The sequence below is a fragment of the Pteronotus mesoamericanus genome, unplaced genomic scaffold, assembly GCF_021234165.1.
Source record: "Pteronotus mesoamericanus isolate MK-2021 breed Mesoamerican mustached bat unplaced genomic scaffold, CSHL_Meso_final scaffold_137, whole genome shotgun sequence".
Taxonomy (NCBI): Eukaryota; Metazoa; Chordata; class Mammalia; order Chiroptera; family Mormoopidae; genus Pteronotus; species Pteronotus mesoamericanus.
The window spans coordinates 2,415,752-2,428,827 of record NW_026555306.1 but is presented as its reverse complement, the minus strand read 5'-3'; the positions used below and the strand labels follow the sequence as shown (position 1 = coordinate 2,428,827).

Genomic DNA, 13,076 nt, shown 5'->3' with positions numbered 1-13,076 from the left:
AGAGAACAACTAACAAAACATACCACAAATTTTTAATCACTAGAACTGTATGAAGTTAAGCCAGGACCCAATCAATAGCTTTTTGAGAGGCCATATGGAGACAGGACTGTCCCCTGCAGTATCCCCAGGGCCTCGTAGGGTCTCAATAAAGGCACTTGAGATGAATGTATAGGAATTGTCACGGAGGACAGCTTTTGCAGGTCTATCCTTGTGGGTCGCAGCCAACTTGGGCACTGACTTCCTATGCTCAGCAGTGACTTGTGGGCACCAGTCTCCCCTCTGTCACAGGAGCGTTGGACAATTCCGGGCAATGGAAGACACATTTAAAGTGTCAGCCCAGCCCAGACTGGTGTGGCTCAATGGGTTGAGCACTAGCCTGAGAATCAAAGAGTCACTGGTTTGGAGGACCCCATGGCACAACAGTAGCACATTTGACTCCAAAGGGCCACCAGTTCGATTCCCAGTCAGGGCACGTGCCTGGGTTGTGGACCAAGTTCCCAGTAGAGGGTGCTCGAGAGGCAATCAACCATACATTGATGTTTCCCTCTCTTCCTCCCTTCCCCTCTCTAAAAATAAATAAATAGATCTTTTAAAAAATAAAGTGTCAGCCCAGGCCTTGGACACAGCTATAGGCCACTGCAGGTTAGCTGTGCCCATGCCTTGCCATTTTACAGGTGAGAAAGGAGGGCCTTAGTGAAGGGCAGTATCTAATTTTGTTGTTATGATCATTTATTGTTATTATTCACCTCTTTATTCCCACTTACCCAGTTAGGGCTCCATACGTATACTAGGTGCTCAATAAATGTTGGCTGGACTGAATGAGTCCCTCCATCTTGGCCCCTGGGGTCTCAGAAAAGCAACCACATCAGAGAATAAACGTCTTTTTTTGTTTTTAATTGATAAGAAATCAGGCTAAAGTTGGGAGCAAGATGCTGAGAGCTGCTAGGAAGTGGGCGTTGGGGGGTGGTCAGGGAGCCGAGGAGTTGCTGGAGTCTGGACTGTCCCCTCTCCTGTGATTGGGGGCCCAGCTGTTACTCATCTCCCTTCAGAAGAGAAAGGACCTGGTCAGTAAAAATCCCTGCGTAAGTGGTCACAGCTGCTCTGCTTTTGCTGTACACATCCCTGCGGAGAAAGGAAAGAGGGCCTGAGGGGAGGAAAGGAAAGAAGGACTAGGGCCCTGGACTTGGGTCTGAGGGGAGAGGGACTGGAGGCCCAGACTCCTGGGTCTGAGAAAGGGGGCTGGGGGCGCGGACATCTGGTGCCTGGGATGGGGTGGGTGGGGCGATACCTTATTTTTTCATCTATGGAAGGCAGGTAGGTCTTCTCGTACAGGCCCTGGGCCGTTGTTCTGGCCGTATCCCAGTAACTATAAAGTGAGTCCTGCACCTGGGAGAGCAGCGAGGTGCTGTTGGCCCCATCTTCCTCGGACAGAGGGATCCCCTGGACTTCTGCAGGGGGGATGTGGGTTAGGAAAACCGAAGGGCCTACAGCAGCGGGAAGAGTGGGCAGGAAAGGAGAGGAGGGGACAGGAGCAGGGCCAGATGGGATCTGCCAAGGAAGGCGCTTAGGACACATCCCCCTTCTCACAGTCCCGCCTCCCCTGCCGATCACACTCACCAAATCCCAGTACCAGGAGGATGAGAAACAGAGCCAGGAAGTATCGGGTGCCCATGGTGTCAGAAGACCTGGAACACTGAGGAGGGTGGGGGGCAGGGCCACTGGAGGCATCTATTCCTGAGGCCTCTGCATTCAAAGGGAGGGGGCTGGGCTCCCCCTCTCCCACACCCCCACCCAAGTCAAGTCCCTCATGGGTTGGCTTGGGCCTCCCTGTCTAATGTTCCGTGATTGCAGTCCTGATTTTTGTTTTGTTTTGTTTTGTTTTTAAACTTTTTTTTTTAAGGTTTTAAAATTTATTAGAGAGAGAGAAATATCGATTTGTTGTTTCACTCATTCATGCAGCCCCTGATTGGCTCCTGTGTGTGCCCTGACCAGAGACTGAACCCACTACCGCGGCACGTTGGGACGGCGCTCCAACCAAACGACCCACCTAACCAGAGCCTCTACTCTTGATTTTAACATGATAACTCTACCATCCATTCATTCACTCAAGAAGCATTTCTTGAGCACCTACTATGTGCCAGGGACAGCTCTGGGCCTAGCTGTCAACACAGCGACAGCCCTGCTCTTAGGAAGCCGACATGAGAGAGAAGTCCCATTAACAAATATTAAATGAGCCCTGGCAGCGTAGCTTAGTTGGTTAGAGCGTCACCCCGATACGCCATTATCCCCAGTCAGGGGAGCCAACCGACAAATGCATAAATAAGCAGAACAACAAGATGATGTTTCTCTCTCCCTTCCTCTTTCTCTAAAAATCAATCAATAAAAAATTATCTAAAAGAAACAAATATTAAGTGAGAAAAATGTAGTGTGTCACCAGGAGGCAAGTGCTCTTGGGGTGGGGGTCGCGTAGGCTGAGGAAGCATCCGCAGAGCGGGGCATCGAGGCTGAGACCCACCCGCGCAGGGACTCGTGCCCTGGGCTCAGTAAGGGGCCGCTATTTAAAGAGCCGTATTCCCACCGCCCTCCTACCCCGTTCGCCCCCTCTGCCTGTGTAGCGGTGACGAGGTTGAGATCTGACCCCAGAGGGGGCCCAGCAGGGACAAACCTTCTACGATTCTGAATTCTGTGTCTCTAACCCAGGAATCTAACATCATGACTCTTGAACAGACTTTGCCCTCCCTCCCCCATTGACTCCTTCTCCCCACCCCCACCCCCCAATTTCGGTCCCTCTCTTACCAGACTCTGGCGGGCAGTCCTCACCTGCTCCCGAGGGCAGAGAAAGGCTTTATAGCTCCTGGAATCCACCACCCCGCCACAGCCGCCACCACTGCCTGGTTGCCTAGGCCAAAGTCCAGGCCAATAGAGCCACCGAGGGGGTGGGGTGGGGGCACAGAGGGCAGTGACATCCCCTGAGGTCAAGCCACAGAGAGCCCCCACGCTGCAAATTCACCCCTGAGAGAGGCTGGATGGGGGGTGTGGAGGGGCTGGGGGCTTCGGGCGCCCACCAGGAATAGGATCTGGGGTCTTCACTGCATGGGAGGTAAAGGCAGAGCTATGAAGGAGGGGTCCCTGTGGGGTCCTGCAAACCCCGCCTCCTCTCCAGCGTTTAGCCTCCATCTCCAACTGAGGAGTCCGAAGTCTCCCAACCCCCACAAGCCCAAAGCGGGTCTAAGGACGGAGGGGGGACATTCCCCTTGAGTCCTTCCCCTCAGGACCCCGACTGCTCCTCCCTTGTCAGCTGTCATTTCCTCTCTTCATTAACTGCTGGGGGTGCATGGGGTGCCGTCATCTCTGGCTTCACCGAGGACAGATTGGGACAGGGACACAGATAAGAATTTCTTTATTGTGGAGGCTGTGAACACTTTAAACCTAGTCCCTGTTCCCACAGAGAAGCTGGGGACACAGGCTGTGGGTCTTGTTCAGGAAGCTGTCCTTGGAGCTGCGGAGCCAGGCCCAGGTGCGGGGACCCAGGTCCTTCAGGTGGTCCTCATAGTAGGTCTGCGCAAAGCCCTTGACGGCTGTGGGGACCCTGTGGGACAGGGGATGTCACAGTTGGGAACCCAGATTCCCCCAAGGCTTTCCTTCATTCATCCCCTCCTCCCTCGGACCCGGGAGTCCCAGCCCCCAGCCCCTCCTCCCTCGGACCCGGGAGTCCCAGCCCCCAGCCCCTCCTCCCTCGGACCCGGGAGTCCAGACTTCAGTCCCTCCTGTGTACACTCACTGAAACCACTGCCACGTATCTCTGGTCCTTTTCACCAGTGGCTCCATCAACCCCTTCACCTTGTCCACCAGGCTCCAGGATCTACTTGCCAGCCCTGGAGCAGCACTCGGGGAACTCGTAAGCACTTCCTCCTGGCATTCTGGGTGTGACCGATGGCAGACTGGATAGGCTGCACCCCAGAGCCCTTCCTCCTCCTTCTCCCTCCCTGCACACGGTCACTGTCACTGCTAGGGGCCCAAGGGCAGCCCTTTGCCTGTCCTCTCACCACCGGCCTTCACCTCCTCATAGGTCCCTCTCCCCTTTGGTCGTCTCCTTTCTCCTTGTGTGCCCACGGCCCCTCCTGCCACCCCTCTGTCGGCCCGCGGTTTTCTCCTCAGCCTGTCACCCCACCTCTCGGACCCGAGTCCCTCCTCGTGCCTCCTTCACCGATGACCTTGCTGCCCCTCTGTTTTCCTATGACCCCACAGAGAGCACAGGGGGACTGCCCGCCCCCCAGGGGTGGTGGTTGGCACGGCTGTGCTGTCCCGGTGGGCCTCGAACGTCCTTGCACACACCTGTTGGTCCTGCATCCGTGCACCTGGGCAAACTCCCCCTCCCCACAGAGAGGAGCCACCATGCAGGTACACAGGTACCTGTGTGTACAGAGGTACCCACGTGACCTGCGCTATGCCCTTGGCCAATAACTTAACCTCTTCTAGACTCAGTTTCCCTCTCAGTAGACTTGAATAGTGATAGGACCTACCTCATCGGGTTAGTGTGAGAAGTCAGAGTGAACACGGGTAAAGCACTTGCCATGGTGCCTGGCACAGTGTAGGCACCAGTTTGTTAACCCTGTAAATGCATGTGCACAACCCGTATGCACTCGCTCTGGTGCATGTAGACACCCTCACATGTTCCCACACACTCAAAGCGTTTGCATAAAAACCCCAATAAAGGCCCTGGCTGAGCAGCTCAGTTGGTTAGAGCGTCGTCCTGATATACCAAGGTTGTGGGTTCGATCCCTGGTCAGAGCACATGCAAGAATCAGCCAATGAATGCTTAGGCAAGTGGAACAACAAATCAATGTTTCTCTCTCTCCCTCTCTCAAATCAATTTTTTATTTTTATTTTTGAAGATTTTATTCATTTATTTTTAGACAGAGGAGAAGGGAGGGAGGGAGAGAGGGAGAGAAACATCAATGTGTGGTTGCCTCTCACACCCCCCTGACCAGGGACCCAGCCTGCAACCCAGGCACATGCCCTGGCTGGGAATTGAACTGGCGACCCTTTGTTTCTCAGGCCAGTGCTCAATCTATTGAGCCACACCAATATTTTCAAATCAATATTTTAAAAAAGGAGCCCATAAAGACACACATGGGCACATATGTATATACATACATGTTCACAGACACATTTACCAGGACAATATACTCATGCCTACACACACACAAAGGCACATGCGTAACCACTGGCATTTGTTCCAACCCCACATACACACTTCACACACAGCCGCCACCGACACACACTGCCAGACACGCACACCCATCTGCACACCAAGGGCACACGAGCTCTGTACCCTTCTGTCTACAAACTGCACCGCTTGTCATGGTCGCGGTCGCCCCGTGCCGCTGCAGGGCCCCCTCACCCGCCCGCCTGCTCCTTCTCACCCACAGCACAGGCCAGGAGCACAGCGCAGAGGCCGAAGCAAAGGGAGGGCAGGGCCCGGGGCCTGCATCCAGGGAGTGACATTTCTGGGGGTTCTGTCTCTCTGTGCCCGGCTCCCTGGGCTGGGGGAGGGGAAGGCTGCGCTGAGCTGAGCCCTCCCCTGGCCACTTCCCCACCCCTTTGGCCTGCACTTCCGGGAGAGGGACCTAGATTGTAGTGACAATCAGAGGCTCTACCCGCCCCCGCTGGCCTCCCTCCTTCCAACGTTCCCAGTTGCCTGGCATGACAGGGGAAAACAGAACATTCTTTGGCCTCCTGTGCTGAACCAGGTTCAAATCCTGGCTGTGCCTCATGTGACAGTCCCCACTTCTGCCTCAGTTTCTTGCTCTGTAAAATGGGCCAACAATCCATGTGTCAGGCAGGATACTAATTCAATGAAATGCTACAAGGTGTTAACACAGGCAAGGGAGATGGTTACAGGTCATAGTTGTTTATGATTATTTCTTTCATCTCTGACGTCTCTTGGCTATAGGGCCAGACAGGCCCTCACCGTGTGGCCTGGGCAAATGCATCCCCTTCTCTGGGCCTCCGTGTTTTCATCTGTAAAATGGAGATGATAATAACCACCTGCCTCGCAGAGTCCGTGAGGAGGCTGGGTTAGGCCTGAGGCCCGGGAGGCAAAGTTCCAGGTGCACATAGTAGGAGGTTGTCCAACGCTAGACAGAAAAAAAAACGCGCCCTTTTTTCCTGGAGGACCGGCTACAAGCCAGGGCCCATGGTTTGGCCAGGGGACTGCAGGCTGATGTGTTTGGTCTAGGGTTGCCCGATAAAGTGCAGGATGCCCAGTGACATTGGAATTTCAGATAAATAACGCATTTTATTTCTAGTATAAATATGTCCCATTCAGCATTTGTGAATTACAGTAAAGGTTATCTGCTGTTTCTCTGAAATTCAGGTCTCACCAGGCGTCCTGTATGTGTAGTTGGAAAGTCTGACACGCCCAAACCAACCACAACTTGAATGACCGCACAGAGCCGCCCTGACCCCGAGGCCTCCGGCAGAATGCTGTCCGTCCCGGCGGCCCCAGCGCAGCCTCTGCCCGCAGTAGGTGTTCAACAACTGATCCTTGGAGTTCCTCGTTAACAACAACCAGCAAGATAAAACTTCCTACAGTTTTTTGTTTAATCCTCACAGAGAATATTTCTTCACTGCTGAGAGAGAAAGGGAGAGAGAAACATGGATGTGAGAGGGAAACGCAGACCAGCTGCCCCCCAGGATACACCTGGACTGGAAATTGGACGCGCCCAAATGAGGGATGGAGCCCGCAACCCAGGCATGCGCCTCAGCTGGGAACTGAATCCGCAACCTTTCGGATGTGGGACGATGCTCCAACGAACGGAGCCACATTGGCGAGGCCAACTTTTATTTATTTCTTAAAACCTCCTGGAGTTTCTGTTTGGGATGATGAAAAAGTTCCAAAAATGGATAGTGGTGATGGTTGTACAATATTGCGAATGTACTTGATGCCACTGAACTATGCCCCTTCAAAATGGTTGAAATGGTACATTTTATGCTATATAGTTTACCATAATAATGATTTTTAAAAAGGAGAGAGAGCCCTGGCTGATATGATTCAGTCGATTGAGTGCCAGCCTGTGAACCGAAAGGTCACGGGTTCGATTCGCAGCCAGGGCACAGGCCTGGGTTGTGGGCCAGGTCTTCAGTTGAGGGCGTGCAAGAGGCAAGCGATCATTGTATCTCTCGCACATCGATGTTTCTCTCCCTCTCTTTCTCCCTCCCTTCTCCTCTCTCTAAAAAGAAATAAAATCTTTAAAAAGAAGAGAGAGAGAAACTCACCATGCACTGTATCATGAGAAGCAACGTGGTTTGGGGTTCAGAGCCTGGCTCCACGTGTTCTGCCTGTGTGACCTGGTGCGAGCTGCTTAACCCCTCCGGGTCTGTTTCTTCCCCCATGAGGGCAGTTACGGACTGCCTGCCCGGGAAAGCAAAGGAGACTGTTTACATAAAGTGCTGCAAGCAGTGCCAGATATGCCACAAAGGTGCTCGCTCGGTGTCAGCTGCTGTTTATCGAGCTTGTATTTCCCGAGCACCAGGCGCCTGAGCAGGGTTTTAGCAATTAACTCGTGAACGGACTCACAACAGTCCTACGAAATGGGCTTCTTTATTATTCCCATTTTGAGGATGAGGAAACTGAGGCTCCCACAGTGGGGGTAAGGCCACTTACCCATGGCTCCCCAACCAGCAAGTGGCGAATGTGACCCCGGCCATCCCACATTACCTAGCCAGGACAGCCTCCGTCCCCCTCCCTACCTGACTCCTAGAGGCCAGGAGGGAGGTTGGAGCAGGGCAGGGTGGCCCTGCGGGCGGCCTCTGACCCCTGCCCCAGCTCCAAGGTCAGTGTGGGCTGTTTGCTGTTTGCTTCTTGCAATGTTTGCCCACCTCAGGGACAGGAACAGGCTGAAGGTCGTACAGGGTGGCCCTCAGAAGCAGCTCCAAACAACTGCGCAGGCGAGGGGGTGTGTTTTGGGGGCAGAGAGGTCACGGGGAGGGTGTGGGGGCTGCGATTTGCAAATGGCTGGCCCGGAGACCCCAGTGCGTCGTGCGCCTGCCCCCAAGCATGGGCTCCCCTCGAAAGCAGAGTGTACACTCGCTCTGTGCGCTGCTGCTCCAGCTTCTTTCTCTGTCCTGTGATTCTCCTGGGCCTCCAGCCTGGGTCTGGTTTTGTTTTTTTAATCCTCACCAGAGGATGATTATTAATTTGAGGGAGAGAGAGAAACGTCAATCGGTTGCCTCCCGTACGTGCGCCTGCTGGGGATCAAATCCGCAACCTAGGTATGTGCCCTGACAGGGAATTGAACCCACAGCCTTTCGGCATACAGGACGACGCTCCAACCTGCTGAGTCACCCGGCCAGGGGCCAGCCTGAGTGTTTCTGAGGGGCTTATGAAAAACCTTGAAAAACAAACTGGCTCCAAAATGCTAGAAAATTGACCAAGTAAAAATTAGGAATTGTTCTTACAAGTAAAGTGGTTGAGAATATACCCGGTGCCCACTAGCCAACCATAGCGCAAACCTCATCTCCAACTGCTGAACATGACAGGGACAAGGTCTGCGGCCGGCCGTGCCACGGGGCGACTCCAGGAAGAGGAGAGCCGGCGGAGCGAGAACAGGGCCCCAGGAGTCCCCACCCGAGGGCAAAGCCCCGCTCTCCCCACTCCGGTCTGCGCCATTGCACCGGCGGCTTCAGCCTCCTCTACCTGTTTCTTCCTTGGAAACACAGGGTCAGTACCAGCATCTACCTCAGAGGGGTTTTGTAAACATATAATTTTTAATTTTTTTTTCTATTTAGCAGACTTGTTTCACCAGATATTATTGAACCCCTGCACTATGCCCTGTCCTGGGGACACACGGTGGGGACGACAGCCTTGGCCCTGTCCTCCTGGGGCTCAAAGTCCAGCGGGGGAGACAACCCTCACCAGAGAGTGACAACCCAGACTGGGCAGTGTTGTTACAGGCGTTTGACTCAGCGGGGGGTGAAGGAGGGCTTCCCGGAGGAAGGGACCTCATGCTGAGACTTGGCGGGTGGGGAACTGCACGGGTCTCTTGCGGGGCTCTCTCCCAGATCCTCTTGCATTATCCATTGAGAGTGTAATGAACACCTGCTGTGAGCATGGTGGTGAATCAAGCCCCCCTTCCCTGTCCCTTTTCTTGGGCAGCCCGCCAGGGAAGAGCTGTACCCCCAGGTTGGGGGGTCTCATCCAGTTCTCCACTTCCTGGCACCTCTCCGGACCTCAGTGCCCTCATGGGATCGCCAGGGCCCAGCACGCAGGGCTCTTGTGAGGATTTTCTTGACATCACGAAGTCCGGAGTCCCCAGCACAGAGGATGTGCAGTACATTTGAGCTCTGCTTCTCTCTTTTACCCCTCACCCCCAGCCTGTCCCAGAGCGCCGGAAAGAAGCACTCAGAACTCTATGTAGGATTTTTATTGGTGCCGGTGGTGCTGGTGGAGGGACATGGGGCGCAACGGAGAAAGTCCTTGGCACAGGGGGCGGGGGCGGGGGGAATTCTAGAGCCCCCTCCCGGGTCACAGCCGCAGAGGAGGGGGGCAGCCCTCCCAGTGCTCAGGAGAAGGTATTTGTGATTTTCTCTTTTGCTTTGCTGAACGTCTCAGAAAGCCAGGTCCTGTGGGGAGAGACAGGGGTGGGGGTGTCACTGAGTTTTGCGTCTCCCGGGGTGCCCGTATCCTGCCTGGGGCCTCCCCCATCTGTGAGTGGCCCAAGTTCTGTGCCTCAGTTTCCCAGATGCGCCAGAGCTCCTTAAAGTCAAAACCTTTGCCTTGGCCTGGGTTTCAAGGCCTGCTGTCTCGTGCTGCCAACCCTTTCTCTAAGCCTGCTTACGCCTTGGTGTCCCCTATTCACTCAAGAGCACGTTCCAGAACCCCTGCCTTTGCCCAGGCTGATCCACTAGCAGGGGGGCCAACCGCCCCTTGATTACCTGCAGGTCTTCCTGCCTCAGAAGCTTGGCACTCACCCTCCACAGGGAACAGTCTTCCCAAATTCCTCAGCCTGGCTGGATTTTCCTAATCGTTGCATCTCAATTTGTATTTTAAAATTTTTATTGATTGGTTTTAAGAGGCAGAGAGGAAGGGGGCGGGGAGTTGAGAGAGAGGGAGAGAGAGAGAGAAACATAGATTTGTTGTTCTACTGATCTCTGCACTCATTGGTTGGCTCTTGTATGTGCCCTGACCAGGGATCAAACCCCACAACCTCAGCGTATTGGATTGACGCTCTAACCAACTGAGCTCCCTGGCCAGGGGTGGGTCTCAATTTAAAGTGTTATCTCTTCCCTGGCCAGGTGACTCAGTTGGTTGGAATGTTGTTCTGTACACCAAGAGGCTGAGGATTCAATCTCTGGTGGGGGCATGTATGGGAGGGATCCAATTGATGTTTCTCACATTGATGTTTTTCTCTCTCTCTCTCTCCCCACCTTCCTCTCTCCCTAAAAATCAATAAACATATCCTTGGGTAAGGAAAAATAAATAAATAAATAGGTTTTAAAAAAGCGAGACAATTATAGATGCCTACCATAAACATTTTTTTAAGAATAAAGTGTTATCTCTTCAGAAAAGACCCGGTCACCAAGTTTACAAAAGGCCTGTGCTTGGCGGTTTATACCCACCCTGTTTATCTTCTCAGTGCTTAGCTCTCGCTGGACTAATCTCCTGGGAATTCACAGATTTAGCGGCTGTTCTCCCTGCTCTCGCCCTGCGGCCCCCCCCCCCCCCAGAACAGCAGATCTCTGCTGGCTGGGACTTGATCTTGTTCGTCACTATCACTCCCCCACTTTGGAACAGTTCTTGGCACTTAGCAGATGCTCAATAAATATCCGTTTGTGAGTAGGTGATTCTCTAACTCATCACACGGAGCCAATGTCAGTTAAATGCTGTGTTGAGCATTTACAGTGTTCCAGGAGCTCTGCAAATCCTCTCGTTTACCTCCCTCCAGAACCATCCATTTTACAGGTGAGGAGACTGAGGCTCATGGTCACACAAGAAGAGGGTCTTTGGTGCCTATGGACGCAGGTCTGTCCAACCCCCAAGCTTGGGTCCTTCACTACCACCCAGGACTACCTTTCTACAGTGGCTGGATGGGAGCATCAGGGAGCCCGTCCCCCCAAGTCTGAGCACCCTGAAAACCAGCTGTGTGACCAAGGATTTTAAAGCTTTTCCCAGTCTTAAGTGATACACCCCTGCTCTCCCACGCCCTGGGAAGGGTCCTAACCAGGTCTTCTTAGGAATGTCACTCTGTTTGATGTGGTGGATGGCTGCGCGGACTTTCTCCTCCACGGTGCTTTTGAAGTCCTTCAGCTTGTCCGGGATGCTCTCCAGGGTGCTGGAGAGGTCTGGGGTGGCCTGGGCTGGAGCTGGGCCTGCCCGGGAGAGGGACAGGAGCGCGACCATTTCAGTATCGGGAGCCCTTCGACGAGCTCCCAGGGATGGAAAAGGAGACCCTGGGATGAGATTCTTGGGGATCATGGTGTTAGAATGGGGAGGGTGCAGGAGCCACCAAGATGGTGTTCGAGCGGCCGAGTTTTGCCACCCGCTGGACTGCCTTTGAGAGAGCCACCGGGCCAGGTGGTGGTGGGGGATGCTCCGTGGGCAAAGGCGAACCAGGGCACTGGCGGGGCCCCAGAACTCGCAGGGGTCCTCTCAGCCTGGGCCCCGGGCCCGTGGCCAGATTCATGCTCCCAAATCCCAAACTCCCAGATTCTCCTAGCCTACCCACTCTTACCTTCCAAAACCATCAACAGAGCCACCACCAGGACTGGGAGCGACAGCAGGAGCCTCATGGCTGGGCCGCAGGGTGCTCTGGAGGCGGGGTGCGGGTGGGGGTGAGCAGGGGCGCCCCTCCTCCCTCCCCCCAGGTTCTTCCACCCCCTTTCTGTGCTCTTGGTGTGTGCGGAGGGTCCCTCGGGGGCACTGAGCACCAACCTGAGTCAGTCTCTGGACAGGAGAGCACACGTGGCAAGAGCCAGCCTGGCCTGGCCGTGCCTTTATCGGCTGGGGGCGGGGCGGGCCAGGTTAATCTCCCTCCCCCTGAGCCTCCCTGGCGCCTGCCTCCCTGTGCCCACCCACCTTTTCCTCTGACACCCCTGGCTGGTGGGGCTGAGGGTCAGGTGGGGCACAGGCAAGTCCCTGAGCCTGACTGTTGAGGGACCTCAGCCTGGGCCTTTTGCCCCTCCCCTCCTGCCTAACACGGGGGTCTCTCAGGAACCCTCTGTTACTTAGTAACTCAATTCACATTGTGTCCCCAGGCCACCTCTTCCATCCCCTCCCCCTTCCCAGCAAGCCTCTTCAGCTCAAAAACTCTGACTCCATGTCCCTGGGTCCCCCCACACCCCTCCAGCCTTCCGTTCAGACTAGCCCTCGGAGCCCCCATCTCCTCGCATCTGGGGGCCTCTCAGGCCTCTCTGGACTCTTTCTGGGTCTCCACTTCGCAGGCCCCGATCACCCTTTTGGGGAGGGGTCTTTTCAGTCGGTCTAAACCACACAGCCTGGTCGGCAGGGCTCCCCGCGTGCGCCCCTCGCGTATTCCACCAGGCCCCGCCCCCTTCCGTTGCCCCCACCGCTCTCCAGGCCGCAGGGCCTCTGTAAACACTCCATCTGCTCTTCTTCATCCTTTCAGGCGCCTCCTGGCACCAACCCCCCTTCGGCCCCTGCCTTTCCCAGCCCTACTTCCGTCCCCCGGGGCTGGAGTCCAGGGCTCCTTCCCTGCTTCTCCACTGCCTTTGACCGCCAGTGACCCCGGGCAGCCGAGGGGAGGGTGGCCCCAGGCCCCAGACTCTAGGTTGGTTGGCCTTGTGCCCCCACAACCACGTGTCAGCCGGAGGGTGAGGGCGGGTGGTTGTGAAAGCGACACACAGACCGACCCTGGCGAGGTTGCAACACCCCTCTGGCCGGCTCAGCAGCTGCCAGCCCCTGGGAGCCCCCGGCTGTCTCCCCAGACATCTGCTTTCCTCGTGAGCCCAGCCCTCCCCACACGTCCACCCCGACGTCTGCTCCCCTCCCCCACCCCCAAAGCAGAACAGCTTTGCTCTTTTGGTCTCACCCTCGCTTCAGCTATACAGGTGTT

The 13,076-nt window shown here is 55.2% G+C and overlaps 3 protein-coding genes and 1 long non-coding RNA gene across 4 annotated transcripts; all 4 read right to left on the bottom strand.

Annotated features, from left to right (window-relative positions):
• Positions 1-875: 875 nt before the first annotated feature.
• APOC2 (apolipoprotein C2) lies at positions 876-2,892 on the bottom strand. The gene is made up of 4 exons (XM_054588459.1): positions 2,797-2,892; positions 1,618-1,693; positions 1,289-1,448; positions 876-1,122 (listed from the first exon to the last, which is right to left on the bottom strand). The coding sequence occupies exons 2-4, from the start codon at positions 1,670-1,672 to the stop codon at positions 1,032-1,034; spliced, it is 306 nt and encodes a 101-aa protein (XP_054444434.1). The 5' UTR covers positions 1,673-1,693; positions 2,797-2,892; the 3' UTR covers positions 876-1,031.
• Positions 2,893-3,383: 491 nt separating this feature from the next.
• On the bottom strand, positions 3,384-5,538 carry APOC4 (apolipoprotein C4). The gene is made up of 3 exons (XM_054588458.1): positions 5,427-5,538; positions 3,782-3,920; positions 3,384-3,589 (listed from the first exon to the last, which is right to left on the bottom strand). The coding sequence occupies exons 1-3, from the start codon at positions 5,506-5,508 to the stop codon at positions 3,430-3,432; spliced, it is 381 nt and encodes a 126-aa protein (XP_054444433.1). The 5' UTR covers positions 5,509-5,538; the 3' UTR covers positions 3,384-3,429.
• A 961-nt stretch (positions 5,539-6,499) lies between these two features.
• Positions 6,500-7,760, bottom strand: LOC129082743 (uncharacterized). The gene is made up of 3 exons (XR_008530435.1): positions 7,670-7,760; positions 7,282-7,417; positions 6,500-6,635 (listed from the first exon to the last, which is right to left on the bottom strand). It is a non-coding gene; the product is annotated as an uncharacterized LOC129082743 (long non-coding RNA).
• A 1,653-nt stretch (positions 7,761-9,413) lies between these two features.
• Positions 9,414-12,089, bottom strand: APOC1 (apolipoprotein C1). Its single transcript, XM_054588457.1, has 4 exons — positions 11,936-12,089; positions 11,736-11,812; positions 11,226-11,373; positions 9,414-9,627 (listed from the first exon to the last, which is right to left on the bottom strand). Exons 2-4 carry the CDS (start codon positions 11,791-11,793, stop codon positions 9,567-9,569), a joined length of 267 nt encoding a protein of 88 aa, XP_054444432.1. The 5' UTR covers positions 11,794-11,812; positions 11,936-12,089; the 3' UTR covers positions 9,414-9,566.
• Between the last annotated feature and the right edge of the window lie 987 nt (positions 12,090-13,076).

Coding starts and splice junctions, on each gene's coding strand:
- APOC2 (XM_054588459.1), bottom strand. CDS start 1,672: ATGGGCACCCGATACTTCCTGGCTCTGTTTCTCATCCTCCTGGTACTG. Junction 1,449..1,617: donor CCTCCTGGTACTGGGATTTG/GTGAGTGTGATC, acceptor TCCCCCCTGCAG/AAGTCCAGGGGATCCCTCTG. Junction 1,123..1,288: donor TCCATAGATGAAAAAATAAG/GTATCGCCCCAC, acceptor CTTTCTCCGCAG/GGATGTGTACAGCAAAAGCA.
- APOC4 (XM_054588458.1), bottom strand. CDS start 5,508: ATGTCACTCCCTGGATGCAGGCCCCGGGCCCTGCCCTCCCTTTGCTTC. Junction 3,921..5,426: donor GCTCCTGGCCTGTGCTGTGG/GTGAGAAGGAGC, acceptor GGTCACACCCAG/AATGCCAGGAGGAAGTGCTT. Junction 3,590..3,781: donor GATACGTGGCAGTGGTTTCA/GTGAGTGTACAC, acceptor CCTGTCCCACAG/GGTCCCCACAGCCGTCAAGG.
- APOC1 (XM_054588457.1), bottom strand. CDS start 11,793: ATGAGGCTCCTGCTGTCGCTCCCAGTCCTGGTGGTGGCTCTGTTGATG. Junction 11,374..11,735: donor TCTGTTGATGGTTTTGGAAG/GTAAGAGTGGGT, acceptor TCTCCCGGGCAG/GCCCAGCTCCAGCCCAGGCC. Junction 9,628..11,225: donor GACATTCCTAAGAAGACCTG/GTTAGGACCCTT, acceptor CTCTCCCCACAG/GACCTGGCTTTCTGAGACGT.